The 13,989-nt window shown below is 41.5% G+C and overlaps 1 protein-coding gene across 7 annotated transcripts in view; it reads left to right on the top strand.

The window, feature by feature from the left end:
- Positions 1-13,989, top strand: part of RALGDS (ral guanine nucleotide dissociation stimulator) — a 225,285-nt gene that overhangs the window by 200,749 nt on the left and 10,547 nt on the right. For 5 of the 7 annotated variants that reach the window (XM_040324446.1, XM_040324445.1, XM_040324444.1 and 2 more), the window contains exons 3-15: positions 364-557; positions 1,397-1,471; positions 4,215-4,408; positions 4,658-4,779; positions 5,244-5,459; positions 5,563-5,666; positions 6,344-6,428; positions 10,437-10,514; positions 10,603-10,689; positions 11,148-11,180; positions 11,347-11,468; positions 11,590-11,685; positions 13,040-13,304. In XM_040324446.1, the coding sequence (XP_040180380.1) occupies positions 364-557; positions 1,397-1,471; positions 4,215-4,408; positions 4,658-4,779; positions 5,244-5,459; positions 5,563-5,666; positions 6,344-6,428; positions 10,437-10,514; positions 10,603-10,689; positions 11,148-11,180; positions 11,347-11,468; positions 11,590-11,685; positions 13,040-13,304 (1,671 nt within the window). The remainder of the gene's footprint in view (positions 1-363; positions 558-1,396; positions 1,472-4,214; positions 4,409-4,657; positions 4,780-5,243; positions 5,460-5,562; positions 5,667-6,343; positions 6,429-10,436; positions 10,515-10,602; positions 10,690-11,147; positions 11,181-11,346; positions 11,469-11,589; positions 11,686-13,039; positions 13,305-13,989) is intronic. The other 2 variants (XM_040324447.1, XM_040324442.1) reach the window with 1 other exon arrangement.

Here is a 13,989-nt window from a genome sequence, read left to right as displayed (position 1 = left end):
GTATCCATCATTGAGCCCAAGTTCACATTGTTTACTAAACACTTTAGTATACTATGGTAATCCACATCAGCATTTTTATTTTCTTTGCCTTTTTTGAAGTTTCTTGTTTGAAAGTTTTATGAATATAATGCCCTTCACACTGCCATTGACTGACCCATTACACAAAACCCCCTTTTCATGCTAAAATAACTTGGGCTGCTTGTTTGTAAATGTCTGATGCTTGCTGTCTAACATCTTGCTTTTTTTTACCAGCTGATGGCACTAATAGATCCTTGCTAATTCCTAAGGCAAGCCATCCCAAATACGAACTTATGGAACTGATTAACATTGTGTTTTTCTATCTCTTCTGTTCTTCCAATGCAGTTTGAGAACGAGTCGGGGCTGAGCCTGTACGAGACATGCAAAGTTCGGACCATCAAAGCCGGGACTCTGGAGAAGCTGGTGGAATACCTGGTCTCTGCGTTCAAGGGCAATGACTCCACTTACGTCACCATTTTCCTGTGCACGTACCGGGCGTTCGCTACCACCAAGCAAGTGCTGGACTTGTTACTAAACAAGTGAGTCAGATTGGTGGATTCTATTTTTAGGTTGCGTCACCCCAAGCTTTAAGGTCAGGTGCAATAGGATTGGATTGGGTTGACCAGTATGAAGGGCCCAGTTGTAGAGTAAATAAGGTCATGAATCTAATCTATGACTTAAGCTGTATTTAGATCGAAGATGACACCCATGGCCAACATTTTCTACTAGGATATTGGACAAGGTAGCCACATGGTGGACACAGAACGTTAATTCTGATAGATGTGGACATTCAAGTTTAAGTCAGCCTGGGTGGTCCCTTCTTAATGTTCATGAGCATGTTCTAGTCCTTGCTATGTGTATTGGAAAGAAATCAAGTGTGCAGAAAAACTATCTGCACAGTGACTGTATTATGTCAAAGACAATGTGCAACAATTTTTGCAGCTACAGAATATTGCAACCTGGGATAAAGACTGGGGGGGGTGCCGAGGTGAGGTGAAGGAACCTGATGTGTATATATAAAAAATAATAAAACAAAAATGTTCCCTCAGTTTACATTTACAATGATCTCCTATTGCACTTAGCCAAGTTTCTGCTGAAACCACAAAACAAAATGAGCAACAATGGAGCCAATGGTGTTAGATAATGATTGCATAACTGTTCAACTGATCACAGATCTATAATTGTATTTACGATGAGCAATCCAGTAACACTTTGTTACATTCCTGCCAAGTGTTTTTAAATAATTCAAAGTTCGATGAGGGTGTGAAGTTCATTAGGACAAATCTAGTACAACAGGTTCTGCTCATAAAGCACTTCTAAAAGGAATGGTGGAAGTTTGAGATGGTCTGGATTTTTATTTTTATTTTTTTATTTCTAGGTTTGGGCGCCTCCACCCTCAGCTCAATGGCGAACATTCCCATAACACCGTGGATGACCGGCTTGAGCTAAAAAAGTAGGTTACAGCAATCTTGGTTGGTCTTTCTGTACTCAAAAACACATGTAATGGCATGGGCTTAACACACCGTTGGAAATTTTGCCCTGGATATACAGGGAATAGTTAATTATTCAATTCTTGAAATAGAATATAGGCCATCAATGAGGAGATGGCCTTGGAGCAGCTGCTACTAATAGCTGATTTGTGTTCGTAGTCACAGACAGGTAAAGATGACACCAGTTCTGAGGTTTGTGTCAGTGGGGCACAGCTCCCATTTCTCTCTCCACTTTTAATGACTCTTAACCTACATCAAAAGGTATTCTTCACTCTTAAAGTAGTTCTGAAAGCATTTAGGTTTTTTACCTTCATGCATTCCCTGCATGAAGGTAATAAAAAAAACTTCTGGGTGCAGCTTCCACCCCTTATACGTATCTGAGCCCCATCTTAATCCAGCGATGTGCATGAGAGCATAAGTTCTTCTGGGTCTCTCTCTCCTTATTGGCTCACACAGCAGCGGGAGACATTGGCTTCTGCTGCTGTCAATCACAGCCTGTGAGCAGGGCAGAGTGTGTGTGTGTCAATGGACAATGTCCATTTACAGGAGTGAAGCTCGGGAGCGAACCTGTGCCCTCATAGCAAGAGGCTTGCTGTTGGGGGCACTTTGCAGGGGTGAAGAGCCAGGACGGCCATCGTAAAACCCAAAAAGAAGACTATGGGGGCATCTTAGTGCAAAACCATTGCACAGAGCGGGTAGGTATAACATGTTTGAAAAGGACAACCTTTTAGAATCACTTTAAGCTGGTCATACACTGTTGGATACTTTTCATGCATTCTATAGGGTGAATGAAAAATATCTGACAGATTCCACTTTTGAAGCTAACAGCTTGGGTGGACGAATCCCTCTTGCTGGGCGACTGTGTACTGCCAGCTGCTGCCAGCAGCTATCAGAATGCCAAAACAGCAGTTGTATCAGATTTGGGTGCAGCTGCAGTTTGTTCCGACAATTTTCTGTCTGGCCGGAGGGAGCCTAAAGGACCACCCATTAAGAGGATTTGGGTCGGTTCATGAAGAACTGGCTGAAATTTTCAGGGTATATGGCCAGCTTTAATCCATTTATTTTAGTTAAATAAAAAGATTTAAAATAGTCCTCTGCATAAAAATGTTTTTATAAGTTGCCATACTTGCCCAAGAGCTCGGTCCTTTATGTCTTGCAGTTATTTGATGCTTCCAATACATATGGTTATTTAGATTTACAAATGGACACGGTTGATGGCACTTTATTACACGTCTTCCGTAAACTGTTCTGTAAATCACCAGTTAATGCATTGTGCTTGTATGGTTGTTATTGAAAAATCTTTAAATAATGATGAGAATTTATACAGTCCAAGATGTGCGGCCTTAATGTAATACTGCCATAAGCAATGTTCCGAGTGTAGCCAATTCGGCTGACACCGATCATTCTGATTATGGTAAAGTGATAAAATGTAATGGGTTGCTGTTGATTTACTGCACTTTGCCTTTTTCTTTAAAAACGTTTATTGTTTTATTTCTTTTGGTACATATAAAACACTTTCTCCTGTATGATTTTGGTTTAAACCTTGAACTACAAAAAAAGATGAAGTAGATTTAACAGAAATATTTCAAACTTTCCAAAACCTTTGCTTCCTCAGCAGTTTTGCTCCTGTAAGCTGTTCCTCAGCATCCTCTTTTTCAGACATCAAAGGGCAGAGGCATGATGGGAGCATGATCCAGACATTGCCATGGAAAGCCCCGTCTTAAATGGCTTATAGTCTACCTTCCTAAGGCTGGAAACTGCAGATTAGTAGAAAGACATTTCTACACAATCTTTCATTGGCGCTGCTGCTGCCCTCCAAAGATGTACCTTTCAGTTTAATCTTTCTCCGTGCAGCAAATATTACGCCCTATGTTGCACATATGGCTTTTATCGAAAAAAGATAAGTACAATTTGAGGCTTTTCTGATCCTCGAATTGTACAGTACAGAGAAGTGAATAGAAGAAAGTGTAATTATATATGTACCTGGAGGCAGTCACATAAGCTTCCTTTTTGGTAGTGGTGCACAGTGCTTAGGTCTGAATGATTCTTAGATTTCACTGAAAGTCTACCAGACAGTGTCTGAGAGCGACAGACCCCCTACTGTTTCTAATGACATGAATTACTCATAAGCCAGAGACCATCTTGACCTAGAATAAAAAGCAGAACTTCACCCAAAATGGGGTGGAGAGCAGGTACCTAGTTTTGACAGGTACCCATTCCTACTTCTGCTCTAATTGCCTAGCATACAACCTTCTGAGACGTTACAAGTCCCAAAAGGCTGCAGGACCATTCACAAATGGCAGCTGGCTGTGAAGTCACAGCCGGCTGCCCACAAGTAACATGCCGGTGCCAGGGACCCAAATAATTCCAGGCATGGTATATTTTTACACAGTTACATTGGTCCAGCTGATCTCTCCACTACCCCAGGGATCTCTACTTGCGTCTGGGTCCCAGGGTGGGGCGGGGCAATGAAGTCACGCTCTGCACCTCATCCAATCAGAGAACACTTTGCATTCATTCAGAGAATGCAAGCCAATCTCTGAATGGCACCCTTGCAGAGCAGCCAACCTCATGTGATCACAATGCATCAGTCTTTTTTCCTACATTGTAAGCAATTTTATCACTATGAATACAGACCATATTATTCTCATTCTCTCCAGACCTCTGTTGCACAAAACCAAATCATGTTTTTCATTTCCCCTCCAGCACAATCTCCTCCATCTTGGGAGCATGGCTGGACCAGTATTCAGAGGATTTTCGCCAGGCACCCGATTACGTCTGTTTAAAGCAGCTTATCGCTTATGTGCGGCACAATATCCCTGGCTCGGACATGGAGCGCAGAGCACGCAATCTTTTGACCCAGTTCCAGCGACAAGAGCTCAGCGAAGCGGATCAGGATGGTGAGTGGTGTGGGGGCATGCATGACACATTTCTAAGACTATCTGTAAGGGTTATTGTCTAATAGTTGGTAAGGCGCATTGCACAAACGGTTATTGACCCATTGCGACTCGTACAATAAAGAGTTCTTATTCTTGAGAGCTGATTTGTTGTGTTCTTGCAGCTTTTACATTTGCTTGCTATAGCATATTTCTGTTATTGTATTGCATAAGCTTGAACACGTTGCATAACCTTCCCATCTCATCCTACAGTTTTGGATCACTCAAGTTGCACTTTCCGTCTTGTGGACGAGAGCTCCCTCTTAGAGCCGAAGCCGGACTTCCTGTCTTTCCGGCAGGATATGGTGGCTGAACAGTTCACCGTCATGGATGCTGTAAGTGCTGCACAAGGTGCCTTCATTTGTCTCCGCTTAATATTTTCCAATGAAATTAAAATGGTAGGCAGGGTAGTAATGTCTAACATTACATTTTATATCCATTTTCACTCCACCTTTTTAAATGTCCCTAGTAGTGATTAGGAAACGTTCCAGCCTTGGTCATTGATTTGGGGGAACTGCAGCCATACTTGGTCTAGTTACATTAATGTTGGGACATCTTTGAATGTGGCTGGATCCGTAAATAACAATCAATGTAGAAGATCAAAAAAAAGCACAATCTTGAGTTTACAACCACGATGTTTCATATGTAGAATATAAATACATCTGTGCTAGTTACATTTTATGGAAACTTGATGTCCTTGTGACTAAACCCCCACCTATGAATTCTCTAACTTCGTATTCCCTTCTACATTTGCTGTGGTTTGCTTCTCTTCTCACAATCCTGCTTTTCTTTATCTTAGGATCTTTTCAAGAAGGTGGTGCCTTACCACTGCCTGGGTTGCATTTGGTCCCAAAGAGATAAGAAGGGCAAAGAACACCTGGCACCAACCATCCGTGCCACTGTCTCCCAGTTCAATAGCGTCACCAACTGTGTCATATCCACGTGCCTGAGCGACCGATCGCTGAAGCCCCAGCAGAGAGCCAAAATTATAGAACGATGGATAGACGTAGCTAGAGTACGTGTGACCCATTCCTACTTAGCTGTACTCTCAAACACGACCTTTAATTGTCAATATTGACCTTTAAAATGGCCTTCTAAACACAAATCTTTGTTTATAGGAGTGTCGTATTCTGAAAAATTTCTCTTCTCTGCGCGCCATCTTGTCAGCTCTCCAGTGTAACGCCATTCACAGGCTGAAGAAGACCTGGGATGAAGTTTCTAGGTGAGCATGAACTACCATGTTGGTGCTTGCATCAGATCTTTAATCTGATAATACAGAACAATGGGGTAGATTTACTAAAACTGAGTGCAAAATCTGGTGCAGCTCTGCATAGAAACCAATCTGCTTCTTTTTTTTTTTCTCAAAGCTTAACTGAACAAGCTGAAGTTAGAATTGGCTACCATGTACGGCTGCACCAGATTTTGCATTCTCCAGTTTAATAAATCAACCCCAATGTGTATAATAAACCCAATGGGTTACTACAAGTTCTGCCTTGCTCTTGGCTTAAAGGGGTTGTAAAGGTACAATTTTTTTTTCTCCTAAATGGCCTCCTTTACCTTAGTGCAGTCCTCCTTCACTTACCTCATCCTTCCATTTTGCTTTTAAATGTCCTTATTTCTTCTGAGAAACCCTCACTTCCTGTTCTTCTGTCTGTAACTCCACACAGTAATTCAAGGCTTTCTCCCTGGTGTGGAGGGTCGTGCTCGCCCCCTCCCTTGGACTACAGGATACTTTAGGAAAAAAAAATGTACCTTTACAACCCCTTTTAACTCAAGCTTGAAGCGCTTTCCTAAATTAGATGGTTTTAATCAACAATTTAATGCAAAGCTGTCAATTTAAACAGCCATGTACCACCAACAGTGATTTTTTTTATTGATTTTTTTTGTTCTGGTTTTCAGAGAGAGCTTTCGGATATTTATGGAACTTTCCGAGATCTTTTCGGATGAGAACAACCACTCATTAAGCCGTGAGCTGTTGATTAAGGTGGGTGTTTATAAGGAACAATTTGAAATAGCTACACACGGGCCTCACAGCATTGCATTCTAATCAGCTTGCTTAAAGAGGTTTTAAAGACAATATATAGAAGGAAAGTAGTGAAGAAAATGTATGTGCTGCTTGGGAAGGAGGATTAAAGAAAACCTGATGCTTTGCCCTACATGGACAGCCATGAGGAACCCTAAACCCGCGCATGCTCGATAAGACTTTGTTGCATACGCGGTAGCATACAAGGTTAGTGTGGGGTGTAGCAAGATGGCGTTGACGGCATCGAATGTGACGAGCGCTGGCTCGTCGTAGTCGATGACGTCACCGCGTTCTTGCCATTCAAAAGAACGGCGGTTCTTTTGAGTGGCCGTCTGACGGTTTTCAAATAGACTGGATTCCCGTCCGTGTGTACAGGGCTCCAAAGTAAATTTCTGGTCTCGGGAACCCCTACTAATACTTTCTATATCTGCAATTCGTAAATTGGCATGATGGTCAGTAGGAAGAATACTCCTTACATTTGTGGTCATTGGGAAGAATTTACCCCCCTTGGAGATGGCTAAAAATACCAATGGAGTCAGTGGGAACTTATCTGAGAGGCAGAAACTGCTCATTGCTCAAAGAACCCCTATCTAAACCCTACAACAAAAATGGAATGTATCGCAGTTTTCCAGTCCTTGCATGTAATGGCTGTCTTTATATTTTTAGGCTGTTTTCTCTTTTATTTTTACCTGGTGATCCTGCCAGTACCACATTTTCTGTCCTAGGGTGACAACACTGCTCCTACACAGTACAGTGAGTGAGCTTTGTCATCATATTCCAGGAAGTGTCTCTCCTTATCTCAATAATATCAAGGACATGGGTTTAATCCACAGAGGAGAATTGGGCATGGCTGACAACAGCACTTGGAATTTTAGTGCATCAGGAAGTTGGGCGCTTACAGCATTTCTGGCAGGATCAACAGGCATTATTCTGTTCATACATTGCTGTTGTATGTATGGGGAGATATGCATGTTTTGGAGAGATGTGCAGAATGTTTTTTTTTTTTTATATAAATATTTTTAGTACATCCTGTTGCATTTTAATAATACAAATATATATATATATATATATATATATATATATATATATATATATATATATATATATATATATATATATATATAATATTAATTTATATTTTCGAGCCTCTAAAATAAGGAACTGTTACTGTGGGGCAATGGCCTTATTTTGACAGTTGCACGGTCGTGACTCTATAACATATTTGCACATTGTCATTTTATTTTTAGATTTTCTCTGAAATTTCCTTTTTACATAGAGCACCATATTGCACATAGCTGTTCACGTGTCTTTATCAGCTGGGGTGTTAAAAGGCCACATTCGAGACGTATACTTCTGTGTCTTATCTCCTTTAGCTCATCTTTCTGTTTATGTTTATATTTTTTTTGTCCAGTCCTCCCCTCTATTTTTCTTGGATATTCTTGGCGTGAGCAGGGTACCTCCTATAGGGCTGGTGTGTACGTGCCATACGTAAAAGCTGCTTGTCTTATGTCATCTGCTTATCGGGAAGGGGAACCCCTGGTACACGCCCTCTTGCTCACACCAGGCCAAGTGCAGGTTGAGTGTGTCATGCTTGGGCGTGATGATGTGTGTGGGAGTATAAGGGAATCCCTCTCCTTATCTCTCCTCTTCAGCCATAGCCAAGATCAAATTATTGGCCAGCTTCATTCTCTGTTCAGCCCACGCTCTTCATGCTTCATTATCAAAAGCAACAGGCAGCCTGACAGTGCCATTAAAGGGCACCTCCGTGTGATAATCTCACTGTACATTCGGCTTTTTTCTCAGTTGTATGCCATTACACTTCTTTCACAATTTTTAGCTTTGCTGCTCCCCTGTGCCCCCTTTTTATTGATTGCTATGGGAGATCATATACTGTATAGCTTCAAAGTGCACAGAACAAAAAGGATGCCAGAATCGTGATGAACTATAATTTGAAATGCTCAGTTATGAGTAGGGGAGCCCTGAATGGCACTTGTAAATGGAGCCATCAGCAGATTCCTGTGGATTTCACCCAGCTGCTGCCAGGATGCCTGTAAAAAACAATGACGGGCTGACCAGAGCCACTGATGTTCACACGTATCGGCACATCCAGCAGTCACCTGCGGTTAGGGCAGATGATCGTCCATGGATGCAGACAGATTATGTCCTAGGTCGATCATCATTCCCTAACAGCAGGTAAGTACTTTAAAGTGTGATAACATGTGACCAGTGATGGACAGCAACAGCTCCTGTTAGCCTGTCTTAGCTTTGTATTGACTTTCGGGCTGCAGATGTTCACAACCACTTGTGATCCCAGGTGTCGAAAACCGCAGATTCTTGCTACAAAAATCTTCTGATGGGCCTATTCGCAAATGTGGGTGAGAGTCAAAGAAGAGAAAAGCGCATGCTGGATATTTAGAAACTACATCAGTAATCTCTATCTCTCTATATATATATATATATATATATATATATATATATATATAGATATAGATAGATATAGATAGATATAGATAGATAGATAGATAGATAGATATAGATAGATATAGATAGATAGATAGATAGATAGATAGATAGATAGATAGATAGATAGATAGAGATAGATATATATATATAGATAGATATATCTCCTATCTATCTATCGATTATATATATATATATATATATATATATATATATATATATAATTTTTTTTTTTTCCGTTCAAAGATTATTCTTATGAATCTAGATTAGTAGAACCGAGTATAGCCATTGTATAGATCAGTTGAATAACAAGCCGCTATACACATGTGAAACCGCATAGAATCGCACAAACGTTTTTATGCATGGTAACAGCCCCGAAAACCGTGTTGATTGGAGCAAAACGCAGTACAACAAGCAAAAGGAAAGGACCCCGCTTAAGAGCTGCTTGGTACAAAAGGAGAGCAGCCTATGATTATTTTACAATACTGTATAGGGAATTCGCAAAGTAGAAGGAAAGGGAGGGAAGAAGTCGGGGGATCCACCGGATGTAGCAAGGGACACCTACCTTGAAACAAGACATGCCAGGGAACGCTTAGGATCGTTAGCCCACTCTGGCTCACCTATTCTCGCCTTTGCTGTAGTCCCTTGCTTTTCTACGTTTGGTATGGAGGAGCATTGGAACGCTTCCCATAATGCAGTATAAATACTGTTAACCTGACGAGGAGGAAGACATCAACCCTTTGTAACGTAACCCTTCCACGGGGTCGACTCTCCGCTCTAATGAACGGATCGGCAAGGGAATGCGACAAAGATACATCAACCTGGGTCAGGAAGTGGACTTTGAAGACTCTCAATTTGCGCTGAATGAGGAAACGTGACAAAATTTGCCCTGAATGAGGAAAAGTGACAAAAAGTCTAATTTAAACCCACTTTAGAAACAGCTGCTGTTTTTGTAGAATGAGGATGAAATTGTGGTACACAAGATTCCAGAATCCTGAGTGGGCACCTAGCTATTCACCAGCCAGGCTCTTCGCTTCACATTCCCAAAATACTTTGCTCCCACTTCTGACTACCTCCGAGGCAGCTGCCCGCCACTTGTAAAACACATTTTAATCTCTATTACGCAGCTAAGGCAGAGACACAAATGTTATTCTATTCTTGGCCTGGTTACAAACCTAGGGATCGGCCTTTTAAGTAAATTCCACGTATTATCGCCAAATCGCCGTGAAACAATTGCTCATGCATAGTTTACATTGCTCCGAGGGGTCTGGCATGCAGTCAGAGGTCTATTGGGGTGGGAGGGCGTGGCTTGTTTATTATTCTCCAGCCCCAGGCAATCCATGATTTTTGGCATGATACCAGCCGAGAATTCCCCATTAAGAATGGCTTGCCTTTTCTTTTTTTTTTTTTTTCTTATGTGATTTAATGCTTTTTGTTTTTGTTTCTGTTTCACATATGTACATGTAGAACTTTTCCATTCATTTTCCATTCTTTCTGTTAACTTTGCAGGAGGGCACTTCTAAATTTGCAACCCTGGATATTAACCCTAAAAGAGCACAGAAGAGACAACAGCAGCAGCGAGAATTGGTAGGTAATTCCTCTGCAAATCGGGATGGCTTTTCTGCCTGCTCCCTCTAGTGTCCATTAGTGTTAATACACCCTCTTCAATTTGCAGGGAGTTATGCAGGGCACCATACCTTATCTGGGCACTTTCCTTACTGACCTGGTGATGCTGGATACTGCAATGAAGGATTATTTAGAGGTAGGTGCTTTGTGTGTGTTCTCAGTTCAGTGTACCTTTTAATGTTAACTACTTTTTCATGTTTTCCTGAGTGAACCCTAGTGGGATATTGTTTAAAAATATTTGTAGAAATGACCAAATTTACAGTTGGAGAGCGCTCAGCGTGCAAATTTTTACTCCCCCCCCCCCCCCCGGAATATCACCGATTATGCTTGAGTCCTCCCTCTTTACATAATGCTAATCGCACAAAGAGGGGAGCAATCACATTGAATTGTGGGAGGTAAGCGTTTTTTGGCTCAGACCTGTCTAGCTCTGAGCCAGAGAAGTAGATATTTGGGGTTTTCTCACATCTACCTTTTCCTTACAGAAAGGGTTAATTCTATCATGGCGGTGGTACTATGTTATGTAGGTAAACATAAGTGGGCTTATGTATTGCAAACCCTCATTGATGAACTCTTTGTTTTGTTTTTTTATTGCAGGGTAGCCTTATAAACTTTGAGAAGAGACGGAAGGTGAGTCTTGGTTTTCTTTATTACAGAGGTTAGATTGGGACTATTTGTTAAGCTTACCCTATTCACTGAGAGTTAGATTTGATTATTACTGGTAGGGTTATTAAGGATATATATTGACGTTTAGACAACCGTTCTTATATCTGTTGTACTGTTTCTGTCTTTTCAGGAGTTTGAGGTTATAGCACAAATAAAACTACTGCAGTCGGCCTGCAACAACTACAGCTTCATTCCTGAAGAGTCTTTTGTTGAATGGTTCCACAGCGTGGAGCGACTGACGGAGGCTGAAAGGTGAATATTGATACGTTTGCAATCTTTTCACAGCATTGCTATAGCCATATTGTAGTTGTAATGTGTCAGTGCACTAACTGGCTCCTGTTCTTATGTATATATTGTTGTCTTGTTCCTGCAGCTATAGCTTATCCTGTGAAATCGAACCCTTGTCTGAATCGGCAAGTAACACGTTGAAGGCCAAGAAAAACACGGGGATCATAAAGCGATGGAGCGAGTAAGTGTAACACATCCATGCAGCTTGTTTTAAAAAATGGTAAAACAATTAGATCAACAAAAAATATGGCATAAAAACATTATACCATATAATTTTTATTTTTTTTATTACATGAGATAGGAGAACACAGAAACCCTTTGCTCTGGTTTAAAAATCTGAATGTTGGTATACAATCTTGAGGTCATGAAATAGACTGGGTCCTAAACTGCACTGTAGACATACTGTGATTTAAGCAATACACCTGGTTCAGGACCTGCCCCCAACCAGGAAAGAGAAGCAGCACACTGTCTAGGTCATCTGTCTGCTCAGCCTTTTTGTAAGAGTGTTCATACTATAAGGGCCTTTTTTACACGGGTGTCTGCTGTTCTGATCCGCAGGGGATCTGTCTGCAGAGTAAGCCAGATGAAAGGTCAGTGTCTGCTCAGTTTATGCAGAGCAGACACTGACAGGCCCTGCTCTCTGGGCGGCCGGAAGAAAAACGGACTCCACTGTCCATTAACCCCCGATCACCTCAGATCCAGTCCACCCAAACAGAAGAGGACGCAGTCCTCCTCCATTTTTTAGCAGGCCTGAGGTAGGTTGGTGTAAACGGACATCAGTCTGTTTACACCCACCGGTCCATAGGGACCTGATTGGTTCGCCCGTGTGAAAGGGCCCTTAGGCCCAATGTTGATTGCCTTTAGGCTTGTGTTGATGGCAACATTCTGAGCTGCTTCAGAATTCATTGACTGGTGACCTCCGTCTGATCTGTATTTGACCTGACCTGGGTTTTTGCATTTCCACAGACCTGTATGGAAAAGCAAAACCTGTCTAATGCAAATAAAAGCTTGTTGACACAAGTTCTTAGACTGTCGGCACTGTGCAGAGCAATAAAGACCTGAATGGGTCAGATGGTTACACTCCTTTTTTCCTGAATGCTGCTCTGCGATGAATTACAGGAGACTAACGGTTTAATTTACTAACATTGGAAAGTGCTAAATCTGGTGCAGCTGTGCATGGTAGCCAATCGGCTTCTAACGTCAGCTTATTCAATTAAGCGTTGACAAAAAAGCCTGGAAGCTGATTGGTTTTCTGTGCAGAGCTGCACCAGATTTGTCACTCTCCAGTTTTCGCTAGCTGTAGAATTTTTTTTAGACAGTTTTGTTAATGAACATATAATTAGACTGGCACTTTATTTTTATATCTGCTAGGTATTTAGGATTGACTTAAAAAAAAAATCTGTAGTTTCACAGGGCAATCACAAATTGGTAGGATTGGCAGCGATAATTATTAACCATAAAACGTTTATTTTGATCTACTACTTTAAACACCGTGAAAGCTTTAAGACTAACCTGAGGCTTTTTACTTCTCGTAGCCGCCAGCCGCCAAGCTCGGAGCCATGCGCCAGCGTCAGCTCCCATTCCAAATCTTTTGATCAGCTCAAGTGCAGTCCCCACCTCTGCGGAGGTGACATGACCGACTCCGTCAGTGTAACCTCAGCCGGATCCAGCAGCTCTGATGTGGAAGAAATTAACATCAGCTTTGTGCCCGAGTCCCCGGACTGTCAGGAGAAGAAGGTACGGGAGGAACCAGCCCAGGCTCCGCCAGCACAGGCCACAGAACGCTGCGCTCTCGAGGGGGTCAGTCCCTGCTCTCTGTGCTTTGCTGTGTGGAAGGCGTTGTAGAATCTTGTCTAGTATTGTTCAGTGGTTGACGGAAACTACACCCTTACAAAATGTGGAAACTTTGCGGGCAAACAAGTCCAACGTAGCAAGCCATGACAGTCATTCTTTGGTGAATTTTTATGTGTCAATTCAATCCAGAAAACGTGACATTAATGGGCGTTTAAACCACTTCAGCCCTGGGAAGGATTCACGCGCTTCCTGACCAGCCCATTTTTTGCGATGCGGCACTGCGTCGCTTTAACTGGCAATTGCACGGTCAGGCGACGTGGTACCCAAACAAAATTACATCCTTTTTTTTCTCCCCCACAAATAGAGCTTTCTTTTGGTGCTATTTAATCACCTCTGCGTTTTTTTTTTTTGTTTTGTTTTGTTTTTTTGGCGCTATAAACAAAAAAGACCAACAATTTTGAAAAAAGGCAATATTTTTTTAACTTTTTTTGCTATAATAAATATCCCCAAAACGTATATATGTATATAAAAAAAAAAATATTTCTTCCTTCGTTTAGACCGAAATTTATTCTTCTACATATTTTTGGTATAAAAAAAAACGCAAAAATCGTTTGTTGATTGGTTTTCCCAAAAGTTATAGCATCTACAAAATGGGGGATAGATTTATGGCATTTTTATTAGTAATGGTGGC

The sequence above is a fragment of the Rana temporaria genome, chromosome 9 (assembly GCF_905171775.1).
Source record: "Rana temporaria chromosome 9, aRanTem1.1, whole genome shotgun sequence".
Classification (NCBI taxonomy): domain Eukaryota; kingdom Metazoa; phylum Chordata; class Amphibia; order Anura; family Ranidae; genus Rana; species Rana temporaria.
Note: the sequence above shows the minus strand (reverse complement) of the source record. Positions and strands in the feature narration are given on the sequence as shown.